General features: G+C 50.3%; 1 protein-coding gene across 3 annotated transcripts in view; it reads right to left on the reverse strand.

The window, feature by feature from the left end:
• The window catches only part of ZNF827 (zinc finger protein 827), a 147,134-nt gene that overhangs the window by 3,312 nt on the left and 124,943 nt on the right, over nucleotides 1–18,879 (reverse strand). Inside the window, exons 9-14 of one of the 3 annotated variants that reach the window (XM_004685305.2) lie at nucleotides 10,892–11,029; nucleotides 9,944–10,115; nucleotides 8,946–9,112; nucleotides 2,885–3,076; nucleotides 2,352–2,529; nucleotides 483–515 (exon numbers count right to left, since the gene is read on the reverse strand). In XM_004685305.2, the coding sequence (XP_004685362.1) occupies nucleotides 500–515; nucleotides 2,352–2,529; nucleotides 2,885–3,076; nucleotides 8,946–9,112; nucleotides 9,944–10,115; nucleotides 10,892–11,029 (863 nt within the window). In that variant the 3' untranslated portion in view covers nucleotides 483–499. Of the gene's footprint in view, nucleotides 1–482; nucleotides 516–780; nucleotides 848–2,351; nucleotides 2,530–2,884; nucleotides 3,077–8,945; nucleotides 9,113–9,943; nucleotides 10,116–10,891; nucleotides 11,030–18,879 lie in introns of all 3 variants that reach the window. The other 2 variants (XM_012726838.1, XM_012726837.1) reach the window with 2 other exon arrangements.

Below are 18,879 nucleotides of genomic sequence, written 5' to 3' on the forward strand. Positions count from 1 at the left end.
GGCAGGCCTGGCCCCGGCTGCGCCGCCGGCCGGGCTGTAACTGGATCTACCCTGGGGCAGAGGGGCCTCTCGTGGCTCCGCCCTCCATCTGGACAGTGAGGCTACTGCCCCGCCTCTGGCTGCGCCGAGGGGCGGGAGGAGCCGTGAGGGCGTGTTTACGAGTCTGAGCAGCGTGCGTGAGTGGCCGCCGGCTGCGGTCAGCGGCTCCCGAGGGCTGTGTGCTCTCTCGGCAAAAAGGATGCAAATGCAGAAGTGGCCGCCTCAGCGCTGGCCCAGCAGGGGCGGGCGTGAGTGTCCCCCGAGGGTGTGGAGAGGTGTTCAGCAGAGCCCACCACGCCCGAGTACACCGTGCACTGCTCCTCAGCGCCAAGCTCGCCGTTAGCCTTGGGCCCTCAGCTCACAGAAGAGTGCACACGAGAGAAATATAAAGCCCGTTCCCAGGTCAGCTGCACACACAACCCCTACGCCAAGCTGGGCCTTACCTAGAGGAGTCTGAAACTCACCACTGTCCTGAGCTACGGCAAAAGAAAAATAATAGTATAATCTTATTTGATCTGCATTACGAACAGGATATAGAGTACAAGCAGTTCCATCACAGAAAAGCAATTTAGACAGCGGCGGTCTGTTTCACGTTAAGGACATTTCTGTGACCCACAGCTCAATCTTTCGCTGCTCAGGCAAAGTGCTAAGGGTGGCCGGCGACCGTGCGTATGGTAAAGACGCGCTCTCGGGCAAATGAATTCTCTGATATGGCAAAGGGAAAACAAAACAAAGACTCACTGTATATAGCCAGAGGCATTATCAATTTTCCCAAGTATTCTTCTACTTGGCCATCCTAGAATATAAACTATTACACAGGGGACTGTTAGCACCGCACGGGAAGTGTCTGTACCGGGAAAACAGCAGCGTCCCCGGGGCCTTCTCCCCCAGGGGCCAAGGCCCCGGCTCCTTGGTCCCCATGGAAGGCTAATGGCGAAGCCACGGTGGCCGGGGCAGCGGTTAATGGGGGTGACTGGGCTACTGGGACGGGCGATGACGCTAGTCAAACCACAGAAAATGGCTCTTTAACATTTTTTTTTTTAAATAAGAGTTCACCAATAATTAGAAAGGGTCAGTGGGAACAAACCCAGTCGCATCCCCAAATGAGCAGCTGCTGGGAGTCCCCCATTTACGGCTGCTTGGACTCTGCCCTCCCCCCAGCCCGGATGCCCCCTCCCCACCCCTCCCCCAGCTAGTCGCTTCCCCACACCAAATGGAACAAAATGGGTTTTGACAGTGGGTGCTGCTGCTGCGCCCCGACTCCTGTTTAGACCAGCGCTGAGGGGCGCCCCAACCAGGGGGGGCCCATGGAGCACCCTGGCCTTGCGGGCCTCTCCATCCCTCGCCCATCCTGGCATCTGTGCCTCTCTGCAAGTTGAGTTGCACACACAAAAATGTTCTAAAAAAAAACAAAAAACAAAAAAACTTTTTTTTTTTCTTCCTGGTAATAAGCAAAATGTAATTTTTCCCTCTTTTAATTCCATGATCATTTCGGCTAACAACGGGTCATCAGGCCCGTTCACACAGGCGTCTTTCTCGGGAGTGGGCCAGCAGTGACCTGGTCTCAGACTCACGGAGGAGGACCGCCTTCCGGTAGTGCCAGGGCGTCACTTCCCTGGGGTGCAAGTTACGTGTGCCTCGTTGCTCGCTCCTTGGCACCTGTGATCCAGCCGGACACACCGTGCGCTGGGTAGTAACTGCCTGGGTCACCTCTGGCCGGAGGGCTTCTTGCAGACATTGGTTAATGATGACATCACTACCTAGGTCTTTGGGGATCCGTGAGTAACACGTGGCTGGAAGTGTCGGATCTCAAGTCGTCTAAACCAGGGAGATCCCAATTCCAGTCCCTGGGCAGGTGGCAGGCATGAGGAAGACACGAGGCACATACCTGGTCTGTGCATTGAAAATGCTGCCTCCTGCCCAGCTGGGGAGGCGCCAGCTTTTGAGGGCAGGGTGGTGCGGGGTGGCTGAAACGCTTGCTTAGAAGATTTATGGCAAATCATCTAAAAAATCGCCAGTAACTGAAGTGTCGGTCTAACCACGTGTTCTTGGGGCACTAACCCGAGTTGACTACCATCAAGTCTGAAGAGAACTCCGGCAGCTAGGCGGAGCTCCCCGCGAGGGCTCGGCTGCCCCACGCGCCCCTCTGTGAGCACGTGGGTCAGGTCTAATTCCTATCCAACTGGCTAACTCCTCTCATGCCAAACTCCCCCTCTCCAGGACCCCACAACCTTCGGGGCGGGGACGGGGGAGGGGTGGGGGAGGGCGCTTAGTAACAACACAGTAAAAGGTTCTGTACTTGCTTTCCTTACTTGAGCCCACCGGTGGGGACAGTGTGGCATTTCTTATGCTCCAGCAGCTGTTCGGGGGTCTTCATGAACTTGTGGCACACGTCACACTCAAACATCCGGGTGATAAGGTGTATCTGCAGATGGCGCTCAAACATATTCTTCGTCTTGCAGACAAAGTTGCAAAAAACGCATTCGAACCCTGGAAGGACCGAAGCTGGGTGTACAGGTGCATGGGGCGAGTGGGGCTGAGGTTACCTTCCCCCACCTCCCGCCTAACCCCTTCCAGGCCCTGTTCCCTGAATCTCTGTGTTAAAAGGAGTTAAACAGTCATGGCGCTGCAGTCCCCAACCTTTGGCTGCCAATCAGGTGGAAGGGAAATGCAAATTTTCGCCCGTATGCACTACGCTCTTTCTGGGTCTAATGCCTGTTTCCTAAAACCATTCCGCTCTAGGGCTTATTTTCAAGGCTGGGTCACTGCTGGAGTGTGTGTGTGTGTGTGTGTGTGTGTGTGTGTGTGTGGTGGGGGGGACGACACACACCCACACTTCCTTTACCTTTCTCTGGCTTCTCCTCACTGTTCAGGGAGGGCTGGCTCCCAGGCACCACTGAGATGACCAGCAGGTTGTTCCCAGTCTTGTTTTTCTGAGAACTGTCTGAATCGTCTTTGCTGTTGGCTGAATCACTCAGAGCTGAGAGGGATGATGACGAGGGGCTGTTTGATTCACTGGGTGTCTTCCGGTCTTCCCCTGAAAAAGAAAAATAACTTTTGGAAATGAAAACTTTAGAATAATAGCCACGGGGGGGGGGGTTGCTGGGTTTCAGGGTGGCGTCACTACTGGGGGCACAAGTGGATGTTTCCGACTCCACCAGCTACCCCCCAGGAGGCAAGGTTCAGTCACCTACGGTCATAACACTGTGGCGCCAGCGGTCACCTGACAGGTCTTACTGTAGTTAAACAAAACAACAGTCCCTATGGTGTAGTGCACCATCCACGGTCCCAGGCGCTGAGTTGAGCCTTAAATGCATCATCTCACTTTAACATCTCTCACAGCCCGAGGAGTCACCAAAATCATCACCCTCATTTCACAGATGAGGGAAAGAAAGCACAGTGAGGGTAAACAGGCCCCGGTCACAAGGCTGGGAAGTAGTGGAGCAGATTCCAGTTGGTCTGACTCCACCATCCATGCTGGGCCTCCAGGCCAGGAGAAAACACGCCAGTAGGCCATTAAAATCTAAAAGCATCGAAAAAGATTTGCATTTTTTGGACAACAACCTAAAGTCTGGGGGAAAGAAACATGGAATATTGTGAGGTGCTAACAATACATATTAAGTGGCATAATAGCACTTGAAAGTGCATCATGGGCCGCTTCTAGTGGCAAAACAGGTTAACGCGCAGCACTGTGAAGCGACCTGCAGCCACTGCAGCGCGAGTTCGATCCCGGCCAGGGAGGGGACCCACGTGGCGTGCAGACCTCTCCTGTCCCGCCTGCTGCTTCCCTCAGCAGTGTGTTTCAATAGACCTGCCTATCCTGCTCCCCACTCTGTGAGAGGTGAATCCTCTCACCTCCTGCACCCCTAGCCTATACCCCAGTTCTGTATGTATAAATAAATACATCTTAAAAAAAAAAAAGAAATTGCATTGTGATTAAAAAAAGAAAGAAAGAAAGAAAGACGATATTGCTCAGGACCAGGAGATTCACTATTGTAAAGGTGTTAATTTTCTCCCAAATCAATTCAATGCAACCCCACAATTTATGTTAAGGCGAAAAAGACGAGGAAATTTTGTTTCAGTTCCTTCCGATCAGTTAAGTAATTAATGATTGTAAACTCCAGAAATGAAGTTCCTATATTAGGAGATGAAAAAATAAATCATCTACTACAGATAGGTACAAAAACTGCAAAGTGAGCAAAGCTCCAATGGCTGCAGCTAACGAGCTACATGACCGGCATTGTGTGTTTTGTTTTATTTGTTTTTTCACAGTTTTCTGATAACCAAAACTACGGGTTCAATTAAAAAAGCATTTTTTAAAGGAGAAAACTTTTGCTTTTTTACCGTGGTTTTAGATCCTGGTCCTGAGAGAACTCTGCCTAGGCCCAGGGCCCACAATTCGTACTTCAGTTAAAAGTTCAAAACATCTTCTACGAAACCCAGCTACCCAGGAGGGTCGGCCTGTGCCTTTAAACAGCCCCCCGCCCCCCATCCCCGGCACAGGAAGCCATGTGAAGCTCACGTTACTACAGGCCTCTTATTAAAATTTAACCAGCTCAGCACAGCCCTTCTGCCCAGCAGTGCCTGTGCACATGTTTCTCCTCACTGCCAGTTTCTCCCTGTGCAAAGCAGCGGCAGCAGCAACCCCCAAAGCTGTCCATGGGAGAAGATGTGGCTTCCAGTTACCAACCTGCCAACAAACTCTCCTCAGGGCAGCTCGTTCTGCCTACTTGGCGTATGCAAGCATTCTGTACCTTCTCGCCTTTATATGCCCTTCTGAATTTATAAAAAAGTCAACCACTTTCGTTACACTTTGTAGTCAACTAAAATATTTTCAGTGAGGTGTTAACAGCTGATAAATGCTTCACCAAATCCATCCTTTAAGGCCAGTGTTGCCAACAGATGAGAGCAAGTGATTACTTTGAATGAGCTTTTACCATGAAGGCATCATCATTTTAATTACTATCTTTAAGAAGAGCTGCAAGTACCCTGGAGTTTAGCGCACTGGCCGGCATCGCTTGAATCAATACCTTTACAGCTAGACAGGCTTCCTGGAGGCCACTGCAGGGGAACTAGGCCTTCCAGCTTATCTACCTCAGCCCAACAGCTTCTCTCCTCAGTCCTCATCAGTCTTTGCTCTATGAGTTGGGAGCAGACCGCGCCCACCCCACCCATTCCAAGGCTCACTGTGGTCCACGTGGTCATTTACCATCTGCACCACAAGATTCCTGAAGGACACCTGTGCACAGGTCGTGCCGCTTCTCCCATGCCTGCGAACCTGGGACCACCTGGCCAAGAGCACTCGAAGGAGCCCAGCTGTTTCACGCAACAGTACAAATTGCGAAATCGAGACCGTAAATCATCACGAGCCATCTTGTTGCCTCAGAAGCAGCACCATTACATGCTCGGTATACTTGTGTTCCTGTCTGGGAAAGGAAGCATCTCTGTTTAAAAATCCTGCTGTTGAGTCATCTAGTGGCTGTGAGCGAGGGCGTCCCACCTAGGGTACCTGCCTCTGAGGCTTACCTATACCACTAAGGAGCTGTTTGACCTTCACAGAGGTAGTTCAATGATCTCATGTAGATTTTGATATGTAAAGCACGAGGAGAAATGCCTGGCTCATGGCAAGCATGATAGAAGAATCTATTATTGCTGTTCTATTATAAATACCATGTAGTATTTACAAGATCGAGTCCTTTCCCTGTGTTGATTTATATAGCTGGCACATAGTGGCTCTCAAAAAACTATGAAAATAATAGTTTTAAATGATAGTATTAAACCCACTATCAATCTCTAAATAGTTCTTTACAATTAAAGTTAAAATTAATATTTTTAACTAAAGATTGATATTCCACTGGTTGATTTTTCCTGTTTCCATGGATAAATGCTCAAAATAGAAATTACTGGATCACATTTTCAAGGAGTTTGGTAGGTACTACCTAATTAGGTTCCAAGGTTTTACCACGTTGCCAGGCCATCGTTCTAAATATTACCAGCACCTGACTGCAGAGGGCTGCGCCATAAACACGAGTGACTTCTCACTTACTGGGTGCAGTATTAACTGCTCTGGAGTTTTCATTTGATTGCTACTGAGGTTAAACAATTTTTTCTTCCTGTAAGTGATTAGCTTTCATTTCTCTTATTCTGGACTGTTCATGTCCTTAGTGAATTCTTCAGATACCTGATGTGTTTCTTATCAATGTATTTGAATTTTCTTTGTAGTAAATACACCAGCGTTTTGGTGATTTAACAGACACAGTTTTCTGGCAGTGGTGTTTGTTGGGTTTGTTTTTGTTTTAGTTTCCTTCTCACATTTTTTCTGTTGCAAACAAGAAATTTTTACGTGTCAAATCTCGCAATTCTTTCCTTTGTGATTTGTATCACTTACGCCTTCTCACTCTGCAACTTTGATAAATATTCTATTTTTTCAAGCTTTCCTAGGGCCAATTTCTTAAAAGATTCTGTGAGTCATCTGACACTGACTTTGGCATCAGTGTGAGGGAGTAATTGAGGGCTATTTCCCAATGAGCTATTCATATTCCTCAATGCCATTTCCTGCAGCATTTAAACATTTCAGTAAAACCTGTACAGAGGAAGTCACAAGCACCACAGAATTTACATTCTCTGTAGGGGCAAGGAGCCAGGCAATGAGGGAGGGTCAGGAGGTCCATGTGAAAAACACCTAAGCCCAGAGAGTTCCTCAGCCCCCTCCCCCCCCCACGCACACCCCGTTTTCTACAAATGTGTCTTCGATGAGGCAGAGAAAGCAAACGGATTCTGTGGAAAATAATGAAAATTACTTCTGTTGATTCAACCGTTGGTGAGATATCACGGAGGTAACGGGAAAGCACTGCAGGTCCCCAGGACACGGAGAGAGAAGACGCCGGCTCCGAGCACAGGTCACCCCAAAGCACCTCCCTGTGTGAATGGCTCGGGGCTGGATGGCGGCTCGGAGAGGCCAGAAGAGCTCGCGAGCTCCCAGGGCTGGACGGAGACAGGTGCAGGACCAGGATCCAGAACGCAACACGTGCTCCCCGCCTTCCGGTCACTTCTGCACTCGGACTGCGTAAAGTTGGCCCCAGACTGGGGGTCAGGCAAGCGCCGGCCCGCGGGAGCGCGTCCCCAGACACCCAGGCGTGAGTGGGCGGCGCGCACGCGGGGACCGGCCCCTGCACACGGGGCAGACACCGGGCCACGGCAGCCACCCGCGCTCCCGTCTCTGCAAGCGTCCCTGCACGGGGGGCGCGTGCTGCTTCGTGTGCAGCCACACGGCTGTGCACAGCCTGCCCCACCCCCACGCTCTGCCCCCACTGCGCGGACACCAGTGTGGCATGCAGATCGACACGTTTTGGGTTAAATTCAAACACCTCAAAATAACTAAATACAGGACACTGAGGCCTGAGCTGACTGTCACCCTGGGGCCAAATCTAGCCTCCTGCTTTTGTCAATAAAGTTTTACGGGCACACCGCCCACCCACGCCCACCCACTGGCCTGCTGTCTGACGGCCACTGAATTCCGAAGGCAGAAACGCACGGCCTGACGCCGGAAATACTTAACTCTCTGGCCCTTACAAAAGAGAGAAAAAGTGCGAGTGTCCCTGGCTTATAAAATAGGTTATTACCTCACTCCCTGACAGCACCAGTGCTCCAGGCATCCACGGTATTTAATGCATTTCACCCTGGGCTCTCCTTGCAAGCAAGAATATTCTTTCCAGCTAGCCAGTGGCCCCCGCTGCAGAGGGGACGAGCTCTTTGTGTGTCCCTGTGCCAATTAGGCTGCGCGTGGAGGTGAAGTTCCCATCCATGGCAGTGACGTGACGCTAAGTCATTAGAATCTAAGGATTCTGCCATTCTGGTTTCTATGGTTTCCCTGAGCCGGTTGTACAGGGGAGAGGTGATAGGGAGGGAGGGTGGAGGGAGGCTGTGGGCTGCGTTTAGGCGTATTTTGGGGTGACTGGGGTTACAAGAAGAGATGCGAAACCAGAAAAAAAAAACAGTGCATGAGAAGCCTTGGGATGGGAGGGGCTGGCCCTTCCCTCCACCAGGCTCTGAGAAATGCCGGCGGAATGTGTCTCCGGGCGGCCTTCCGGCTCACCTCATGCCTGCCGTGCTGGCTGGTCCGGCGACGCCTGTGTGCGCACGCAGCACCGGCTCGCGCTAAGCCCTCCGCAGCCTCCCGGCCCTAGCGGCTCCATTTACTGACAAAAACAAGCCTTTATGGCCGCTGGCACTAGAGGGCCGAGGTGGCTGGCACCGCCCAGAGAGCCCGCGACGGCACAGCTGTCAGGGACAGTCCCCTTCGCGGGGCCCAGGGTGCCGGGCCAGGAGCGCAGGGCTCGGAATTCACGCACATGGGGCGCACACGGGGCGGCGTCCTGGCCTGACCCAGCCAGGCCCCGCAGGGTGACCGGCCCCTGTGCCGGGAGAGGAGAGAGGAGATGCGCGGGGGTCAGGAGCACACACCTTCAAACAGGAGCTAACCAGCGCGGCCGCCACCTGACCCTCGGCCTGGAGAAGGCTGGGCTGGCCGAGCGTCTGCACAAGCTGGCCGGCGGCTGCGGGCCGGGCGCCCTGCTGCAGTCACACCCCAGTGTCTACCTGGGCCCGAGGCGACACCTCGCCAGACGTTGCTCACAGCCTCAGGGCGGTCAGGAGGCTTCGGGCGCCCAGCACGCACGGCCCAATCCCGGTGGTGACCAGGACAAGGCCCGACACTCTCAGCAGCTCTCGCCGCCTGTGAACTCGGGGTGCTTCGGGTCAGCAGGGGAGCCGCTGGCACAAGGCGGCTGCGGGGACACGGGGTCCTGCTCCTGCCCGGGAAGGACGTGTTGGCGCCACCCGGCACTGAGGGTGCACCCGTGGGTGCCCGGGCCGGAGGGAAAGGCTGAGGGCGAGGGGACGGTCACCTGTGTGTTTGGTGCTGATGTGAGCCTTGATCTCCGCTTCCTCCATGGTGACGAAGTCGCAGGCGGTGCAGCAGATGGAGAACATCCACTGCTCCTTGTCCACGTGGAGCGACATGTGGCTGACAAACTGGACATTGAGCTCGGTCTCAAAGCCGCACACGTGACAGCTGGAGGAGGGGACAGGCGGACGGCTGAGCGGGGGCAGGCGGCCTCTGTGTGGCCACTCCAAGGGGAGAAAACAAGCAACGGGCTCCGCACACCTTTCCCTCCCCTCCAGAAGGGCTGGAACATTCTCCTCCTTTCTGGGATGCTTTGGAAGTGGTCACCGTGCCAAACGGATTAAGCCAGCACGATGCAACAATCGCACACAAGCTATCACGATGCTAAGTCATCATAAAGTTAATTAAAAATTACGGAGTCCAGATGCCGCCCATCACCTAGCGGGCTCCTCTGGGCCGGGAGGTGCGGCGCGGGCAGTGACCCGCGGGCCGGCACGGCGGGCCAGCCTCTGGCAGGCGCTGCGAGTGTCCGCGAGGGAAGGAGAAGCAGAGACGGGTGTCGCCGGCCCTCGGCGCAGTCAGCCCTGCCCGTGACCATCCTTGTCAGAGGCCACCCGTCCCTGGAGACACACGCACCCCATCTGGACGCCCAGCCCCTGGGCAAGGCCAGGCGGAGAGCTTGCTCCCCGGAGCCGGAGGGTCCTCGGGCCTGTCTGTCCTGGTCTACTGCAGCAGGGAGGTGGGAGCTTCCCGGCTGTGGAGACTGGCAGGGAATAGCCCTCAGAGTCCCGCCGCTCTCTGAGCTCCCCCTCAGAAAGCCACTTCCAAGGCCATTTTCCTCTCCACTGAGTTGACGAGGCCGCCCTAAGCCGAGAGAGGGGCTTACTCTAGGCTAAGCTGTGTTCCCGGGAAGGTGCCCCCGCTACGGACGCCCTGGCAGACAGGGGCCGGGGGGCGAGCACGCCTGGGAGGCTGGGCAGAGGCGGGCCCGCTGCTCACCTGTAGTAATAAGGGTGCTTCTTGCCGTCACTGCCCTCAGAGGTGACGGCGCTGACGATGTCCTCCGTGTCCGTACTCACCAGCTTCACCGAGTGGACGGTCAGGTGCTGGTTCAGGTTAGCACGGCACTTAGCAGCATAGGGGCACAAGTGGCATTTGTATTTTCTTTCTTCTGGGGTGACAAGAAAGAGGAAAAATCTGAAACCACTCCCCCAAAGGCCATCCCAAGGCTCTGCAAGAGACCAAACTGGGGACCAAGGAAAGGACCCGTCACATTTCCTTGACTCAAAGGAGCCCTTCAAGCTGTGGAGGGAGGCACCCCGATATTTGCTGCAGCGTGGGCTCCAGCAGCTAAGTGCCACTGAAAGGACTGGCCAGGAAGACGTGGTCAGGCCAGGCCGTGGACAATATTCAGCCACAAGGGTCAAGACGGTTCATTCTGTTTATAGCAACATGGACGGAGCTTAGGGGAGTTAGGGAGAGTAAAGCTAGTCAGAAAAATAAAGATTTCATATATGAAGAAAACAAGGAATCTCAGTGGGTGAAGAGAGAGGCGGAAACAGTCACAAAATAGTACTTTCATAGTTTTCTGAGGTTGAGAGGGATGGGGGTGGGGGAGGGGCATCGTCCTTACCCAGCAGCAAGTCCTTTCTGTATTAATCTCCTTTTTAAAAAAAGGTTGATTTATTCATGCATGTAAGAACTGGGGTACAGGTCAGCGGTGCAGGAAGTTAAGAGGGGAGCAGAACAGTCAGATGGACAATGTACACTGCTGAGGGGGAGCAGCGGGCAGGTCAGGCGAGGTCTGCCTCACCCTGTGGGTCACCTCCCTGGGGATCGAACTCGTGCTGCAGCGGCCGTGGCCAGCTTCACAGAGGAGCCAGCTTCGCGACAATGATGGAGAAGCAGGGGGAGAGAGAGCAGAAGCCAAGGGCGAGGCTGACTCACCTGTGTGCAGCGACAGGTGCCGGGACAAGGTCTGCTGGCGGCCAAACACTTTCCCACACACGTCACAGGGGAAGAGCTGGTCATTGAATTTCCAGGAGGGCAACCCATTTCCTGCCTCTAGCACTATCTTTTCTGTTTCTGGGCCAAAAGAACAAAACAGAGTGAGGCACTCAGACAACAACAGAACAAATTCCCCTTAGTCAGGACTTCGGCAGAAGCGTGCTTCTGAGGAAGGTGGCAGGAACCCACAGAGCCCCAGTAACCGCTGGGTTCTGGCGCAAGCTGTGGTGAGGAGGGGTTCCGAACTCAGCCAAGCTTTCAGGGTTTTCTCTTTGGTGAGCTGCTACCTTCAGCTGGCTGGTAGCACGGGTTAGCCCTGTGCCGGGGATGGAGTCGGGAGTCAGAGAATTGCATGTGAAAATATCAATTCTTGCCACAAGACACGTGATCAAGAATACAGACCCTGACTGCTGTGGAAACGAGGCCGTAAGCCCCCTCGAGGAAAGACACGATCGCTGTCTTTGGGGAGGCAGGTTTTGCTTGTGGTTGGGTTCCGCCAAATCCTGAGCATGGAACTTAGAACAGATGGCATGGGATGTGCACCCCAAGCCCCCCGGGGCTGAGACCCTATTCCTCAGAGTTAGCAGGCAGAGGTTTGGGGGTCCCCAGGTGGAGCCCTCTAGGAGAGAGTTGTGTCGTGATGAAAGACACCCCACAAGGCACCCTGGCCCTTCCGCCCGGTGAGGACGAAGTCTGGAGCCTGGTCAGAATCGGCCCCTGGACTTTCAGTCTCCTGGACTGAGAGAAATAAGTTTCTGTTGTTTGTAAGACACCCAGTCTGTGCCATTTTGTTAGCGTGACCTCAGCAGACTAAGACACCGCTAGACATAAAACTCCCTAATGCAAGAGAGCCAGCCAGGTCTCCCCTGAGGGCTCATCTTGTTTGGGAAAACGGTGAGCACAGCAAGTTATCTCTTCATAACTCACACCCGCAAAAGAAATAAGTGGATGTCCATATATTCTCCTGTCATCTTAAAAAATTTTATTTTCTCACAAAGGGATAAGATTACCTTTAATTTTCTCATCTCTATGTCTTCCCCCAGACTGCAATGGATTATACAAACATTCCTTCCGTAGCAGTAGAGGGAGAGGTGACAGAGAGGTTACCAGAAAGAGGGAAGAGGGTTTCCCCCAAGGACACTTGTCTGAGCAACTGAAAGGCCTCAGACCTCCGTTTAAAGAACAAGACAAATGATATACCGAGTCCTCTGCCTCGAAAAATTGTCAATCTTCTTCAAGCACATTATTGTTTCTGGAAGCAGATACCATGTGGTGATAATTAAATGGTGAAGACACTTTTCCTAAGATCCGTGTGGATGGAAATGCTCAGACCATCGGTCAGAGATCAACATGAGAACAAAGGACTTTAGTTCACGGGATTTATTTCAACCAACTTCCCAGATACAGCTTCCACCTGTGTTTGGGGGCATCACCCGGATCAATTTGCACTTGAATGCAGATCTGTCAGATGGGGAATCTAAGCGAAGGAGACTGAGACGCAGGTAGGAAGGTAGGCTTGGGGGGTGTGAGTGTGTGTGTGCGTGTGTGATGGTGAAATTGCCATGTTTGCTGCTGGGCACGCGCTGGCAATCCAGCACTGATAAGGCACATTTATTGATTTATGTGTGTTTGTTAAAACATTGCTCCTTAAGCCTGGGGGAGCGGGGAGAGATGTATTAGGGTGGGAGTGGGTGATTCCTCTCCGAGGGGGAAAGGGCGGCCGGGGGGAGGGGCAGTGGGCAGGGAGGGACAGTTCTGGAGTGTGAGGATGACACAGAGGTCTTGTCGGCCAGGCGGCAAAGGGGCCTTTTAATTCTATTTTTTAAAAAGATTTATTTATCTATGCACACTGGGGTACAGGCCAGAGGTGCCTGGGCGGTGGGAGGATTCACCAGAGACAGAGTAGGGAGCAGAACAGGCAGACTGATGAGCTACACTGCTGAGGGGAGTGGGGGGCGGGTCGGGAGAGGTTTGCTGGGCCATGTGGGTCACCCCCCTGGCCGGGGATCGAACTTAGGAGGTGGCTGCATCTAGCTTCATAGTGCTGTGCTTTAACCCACTGCGCCACCAGGGAGAGCTCCCTTTTAGTTCTTTGAAAGTGTGAAACCCAACTGTGCTCCAAAGGAGGGCAGCCATGCTTACAGGTAGCGGCCAAGATGGCTCACCACCCTCACACCCAGAAGGACTCAGTGGGTCACCACCAGAGGATGGAACTAAAAATAAGGAGACTCTTCATGACCTTTCCAGGAGCCCAGCCGCGCTCCTTACGACCTAGTGTTCCACGGAACATGTCTCATTTCACACACAGGTCCTGGGAAGATGAACTCCATCAAGCATTTCTCCAGAAATTTCCATGGAAGAAACCCATCTGGTAGAATCTGGGAGGGAGCTCTAGCAAACTTGCTGGATAGAGCATTCACTCAAGTAGAGGACGCAGGTTTTTTGGAATCTAACTCCTTTTTCATAAGCCTGAAGCCAAGACACAGACTCCCACGTCAGGGATCCCCATGGCGCACACAGGGTTGAGTAAAACAATCAAGGTTTCTATAGTAACTAAGTCTTCTGCCCCAACCCCCAGGTCAGGGGAACCTTCCTGATCATCCGGTTCAATGTTCTTCTCCTACAGATAAGGAAACTGGCCCAGAGAATGTAAGTCATCTCCCCAGGGAAGCTCCAGAGCATGGAGGCTCCTCCGAGCCATCTGACATGGATGCCAGCCCGCAGCTAGGGAGCAGGGGGTTTTTCCCTCCTTCTCTTCTCTGGCTTTGAATGTAATATTCTTGGCTACAAGTGGACACGCACAGATTGAGTGATGATTTGCAGCCACTAGAATTTCTTCCCTCCTCCTTTCTGGAAAGCGTCGGCCTGGGCATGTCCAGCCACAGAGAAGCCAGAAACCATAATATGGCAAAAATCTGAACACCAAGGAGCAAGGGCTGTAGCAAGTGGGAAAACCCAAAAAGCGAATCCCCCTCGGAGGCAAACTAGTTGTCCATGAAGAAACTCCCCTTGAGCCTTTGACTGATGTTGGGGAGCACTTTTTGCTAAAAAAAAACAAAACAAAAACCCAAGAGAATTAAAAAACTGAAACAACAAGAGGCAAGGGGTGAGGACTTGAGTGGCTTCTCTGCAACTTGAACATCATTTGGACCCCGACTGGTGGATTATTTGGCTTTGTGGGTATATTCTGCTGAGCGAGAGGAGCTCTGTGTCTCCTGCCAAAAACAACCCTCTCGCAGAGCCATCTCTCAACCTGACATTGGCAACAGAGATGTGGAGAGAGAAGGCTTTATTTGGTTAAAGTATAAGCAAAAAGATCAGCCAAAATGTGACCTCAGCACACACAGAACTGTCCAGATTGATGAAATCTGCACGGGCTGCCCCAGAAAGAGCTCCAGGCTGCTTGGGTTTTCCATTATGACAGATGGTATTTTGATCATTCCTTTCTTTCATCATCAGCCCCGGAGAGTTTTGAGGCTCATCTCAAGTGAAATTCTGGAATCCTCTGCGTTGAAGTCAGTACTTCTGGAAAGATGCAAACCTATTTCCAGGCAGGCCAGCCATGTTCTGGTCAGGCCCCGTCCCTGCGGCTCGCACCTTCGGTTCCGCCGACTCAGCAGTCTCCCAGCTGGAAACGAGCCTTCACCTTCTAAGGCTGCTTCTGAATTAAAGTCGGAGGTGGCTGAAGACTCTTTGGGGGTTCGTATCTCCAGCCTAGTGCTTGCATCATTCCAAGCACCAGAGAGCACCTCTCCACAGTGATGGCAGGATTTAAGGGTCAGCAAACGCCTTCAGAGTGTCCCAGTGCTGAGCACATACATGAAGCCTAGGAGCTGTGTCCTTGTGGCTGGGGGCAAGATGCTGCTGGTCATACACCCAGCCCATCAGCCTCCAATCGTTTAAGATGGCAATGTGCCCAGTTAGAAACATCCACATCCCTACCCAGCTTCCACTGTCATAAGGGGCAGCCAGGCAAGACTCTGGCCAATGCGAAAGAGGTGGGACTTCCCCCGGCCTTGGAAGAAGCAATTCTGTAAAAAGGCCTTTCACCCTGTGATCCTTCTCTGTGGCTGTTGGAAGTAGTACAGTCTTGGCTGTCTGGAGGTAGTGCGGCCCTTTTCTACTATAAAGATGAGAATATTAGGTCAAAGTGGAAGAGCAGAAAGTTAGGACAAGGACGGGTTGAACAACTGCTGTAGCCCTGTTATTAGGGCTCGATGACTGATTATTTCTGATTCCTTCTTTAAAAAACAAAGAAAAGGGCCCTCCTTGGTGCCACAGCGGGTTACAGCACAGCACTGAGAAGCTAAAGCCGCTTCCGCATGAGTTCGATCCCCGCCTGCCCCGGAGGTGACCACATGGCGAGCCAGACCTCTCCTGGCCCGCCCGCTGCTCCCCTCAGCAGTGTACTTCATACATCTGCCTGTTCTGTTCCCCACTCTGTCTCTGGTGAAGCCTCTCACCGCCCCTGAGCCTCTGGCCTGTACCCCAGTTCTGTATGCACAAATAAATAAATCTTAAAGAAACAAAAACAAAACAAAACAAAAAACCAAACAACCACTCCAGATTTCTATGTGGGTAAGTCATATGGTTAAAATGAACCTAATTCTAGCAGAGAAAGGCTTAAGGTGTGTAATTCCTTTTTATCCCATTTTGGCAGTTTATTTCCACTATGCAAAACAGTATCAGAGACTGTCCTAAGTATATTAAGGAGATAACACATAATCAAAACAAGAGTCCGTGTTATGGAGGATTTAATATTGAACCAGACACAATGCAGTTTACACCTATTATGTTTAACTTTATAATAGCACTCTGCTCTGGTACTATTTCAAGTTTTTTCTGCTTTCTAAAAGCAGAAAAGTAGAACATTCCTATTTGGTATGAATTGGTACTTTCTGGGTTGGGGAATGCTAAAAAAATTCCATATAAATTAATGACAATAGAATCTCGAGACCCCTTTCTCATGCTATATAAAAGGAGTGTCAGGTCTAGGGAGGCTGAACAGTGAATTCAGAGTCACCCCGTTGGTAGAAGCTGTACCTTTAACCACTCATTACATTTCACTATTATATTATAAGGTCAAAGAAGAAAATCTAAGTGTTCTAATTTATTTCATCAGAGACAAATCTATCCGCTTTTTCCCTGTATTTACCAACCCTAAAGAGGGATCTATCTTCTATCACCACACACACTTAAAGGAGCTTTCTTGGGGCAATCCAAATGCTCCCCCAGGACGTGGATGGGGAGAGAGGCATGGAACTGTGGCTCTTCCTTGTTGCTCTTATCTGATTCTTCTTGGCTCTCTTGCTAGGTCTTTCCTGCTGGGTAATTGCCACATACCCAGAATTTGGGTACCAATTCTGGAAATGCTAACTATAGACTCCTTCAGGTCTGCTTTCCTTTGCTGCAGAAGCGGCCCTTACAATATCTGTTCTTTTAACGTTACCCATGGAGAAAAAGAAGAGCATTCAAGTGTGTTTGCCTCAAGACTATTAGGTGATTGCGAATCTTTAAATTCAAGAGCTTTTGTCCAGAAGTTATTATAAAGGATTAACCCACAGAAGAACATCTTGAGGGAAAACACCCTCATTTGGGCAAAAAGGAGAATTATCTCTTGTTTCTTGTTGAACTGGGTGGATATATATTTGTTGAATTAATGAGGGAATAAATAAACTACAAGAAAATAACAGAAGACTATAAAGAATTTAACCTTTCTAAATATGAAAATGAGACTTACTGAGATAGTAAGTCCACTTATTCCTAAAATTATATAATGTGCTGTGCATCACACACGTAGAGTATTTTGAAAAAAACTTATATGTTGCTTTTAAAATTCAGGTCACTGTCATTTCCAACTTTTATTCAAGTAAGCTTCCAGGGATTGTGCAATTCTCTGCACTAAGATTGGAGTCCACTGGCATCCTCAATTATTCTAGTCCTCTTTTCCCATGGACAAGCCTCGATCATATCACCCCTTCCTTTAAAGATTTCTAAATTTCCTTAAAGCCCTTATCAGCTCCCAGACAATGCAATATTCTTCTGTGGTTCATCCAGTTTCAAATTTTCAGCCTTCTCTCTCTGCTCCTTAATCTACTGAATTCTGTATTAACAGAAAATACAACCTCTATTTTGTCTTTCCCTTGGCCTTGGGTTTTAGAACATTATAAAATTCTTGTTAGTTTGTTTTTAAATATAGGTAAACAAGCTGTAATCTGGAATGAAAATCAATGACAAGATTTAGAAGTTGAAATTCTATTAGTCCACTGAAATAAAATAATCTTCTTAGAAGAAAACGTATATAATTTTTGAAAGAGTCAATGTTTTTCAGCTAACACGGAACATCGCTGAAACTGAGTTACTTCAAAAAGAAATGCTACATATAGTTGTTATTTTTGGCCATTCATTGTTTTCTCATGAGAAGTGTTAAAAAAATTGTTAAGTTGATGACAGATTTAATGTTTTATAAACAACACTGGTCACACACGTTTTGCTCTGTGATCCCAAATAGCATCTATTTGGTGAAGCAGAGTTGCGTGTTCTTATATGATGTGGATGGATTTTTGTTTGTGGGTTTGCTTTTCCCCAGGTTGGGATCATAGGTCCAGGGCTCAGCCATACGCTGGAGGGTAAGGGGGGGGCCTGTATTTCCCTGTGAAAGTATGTCCTGAAAGACAGCACTCGTAACACACTGACGAACAGGTCAACCCTATAATACTAACACTGTTGATAATTCAAATATCCCTGTACTTTATTTAAAGGAGGAGAAAGTTGCGGATCTCGTTGGGCTGAAGAGGAATGGCATTCATTAGACCCGCGAAGTCTTACTCAGCACTTCCTTTGTTCCAGACACTGTGCTGTGGCTAAATACTTATATTTTTCACTTTCTCTACACATCGACACCACAAGATTGGTCTTGCTGGGATCCTTGTTCTACAGATGAGAAGAATGATACTCAGCAGGACTAAAGAATCAGCCTGTTCCCACACAGCTGGAAAGAGGAGGGGCTGGGATCTGAACCCCAGGACACACTCTGGGAGAGGAGACCCTAATCCTGCAGGTACCTTACTGGGGGGGGTGTCCATGGGGCATTTCACCCTCTTAGCGAAGGACCTGTAATTTCTGTGTCAGGGTGGGCAAAGGCTGCAGCTGCTGGCTTTTGAATGTGCACAGCCTGGTGACCTTCGTTTACATCTGTTCCTAAGGAGGTAAGGTCACATTTTAATATTTCTTTCCTAAGTGGCGTAGGTCACTGCATTCAGTGGCCTTAGGCGAAAATACCACCTTATCGGCCGCCTTGAACACAAATGTCCCTGTTGAAGAATACGGGGTTACAGTGTGAAGAGTCTGATGTAAATTTAATCCCACTCTAAAGGCATCTCCACAGTAAGGAGCAGACTTTTATATGAAAGTTGGGGCATCACCATTATCAGCATAAATGAAAAATCTAAACCACTTCCCTTGACTCATTTCAGGACTGAAAGAGTAAGAAATGGGGTTTGGCTCACACAGCATGCATGTAGCTACCCAACAGCCTAGGGGAATGTTCAGAAACAGATAATATTCAATGACACAAAGCCAAAGGAGTCCAACATAAAGAGGAAACCAAAATAAAAAAAGAATGCATTTCCTTCCACATCAATTTCCAAATTGAAAAGGAGGGCAAATCAATTAAGTACCAAAATATCAACGCAACACTTTGGTTATAAAGCAAACTACAGAAACGCCCGACGGTATGTGTGGGAGCAGGCCGTGCTTACTCCTTAGTGGCTGCCTCCTGGGAGGCATCTTCGCCTGTCCTTTCTCTTTCTATACATTTTAAATGTAACAGACAGATCAATAAAGATTTGTCACTTCGATTAAAATCTAATTATAGGCAACGAAGAGCAAACCTGCCTTGATACGTGGTCTATGTAAATGCGGTAAAT

The sequence above is a fragment of the Condylura cristata genome, unplaced genomic scaffold (assembly GCF_000260355.1).
Source record: "Condylura cristata isolate star-nosed mole 26May11 unplaced genomic scaffold, ConCri1.0 scaffold00018, whole genome shotgun sequence".
Lineage (NCBI taxonomy): Eukaryota > Metazoa > Chordata > Mammalia > Eulipotyphla > Talpidae > Condylura > Condylura cristata.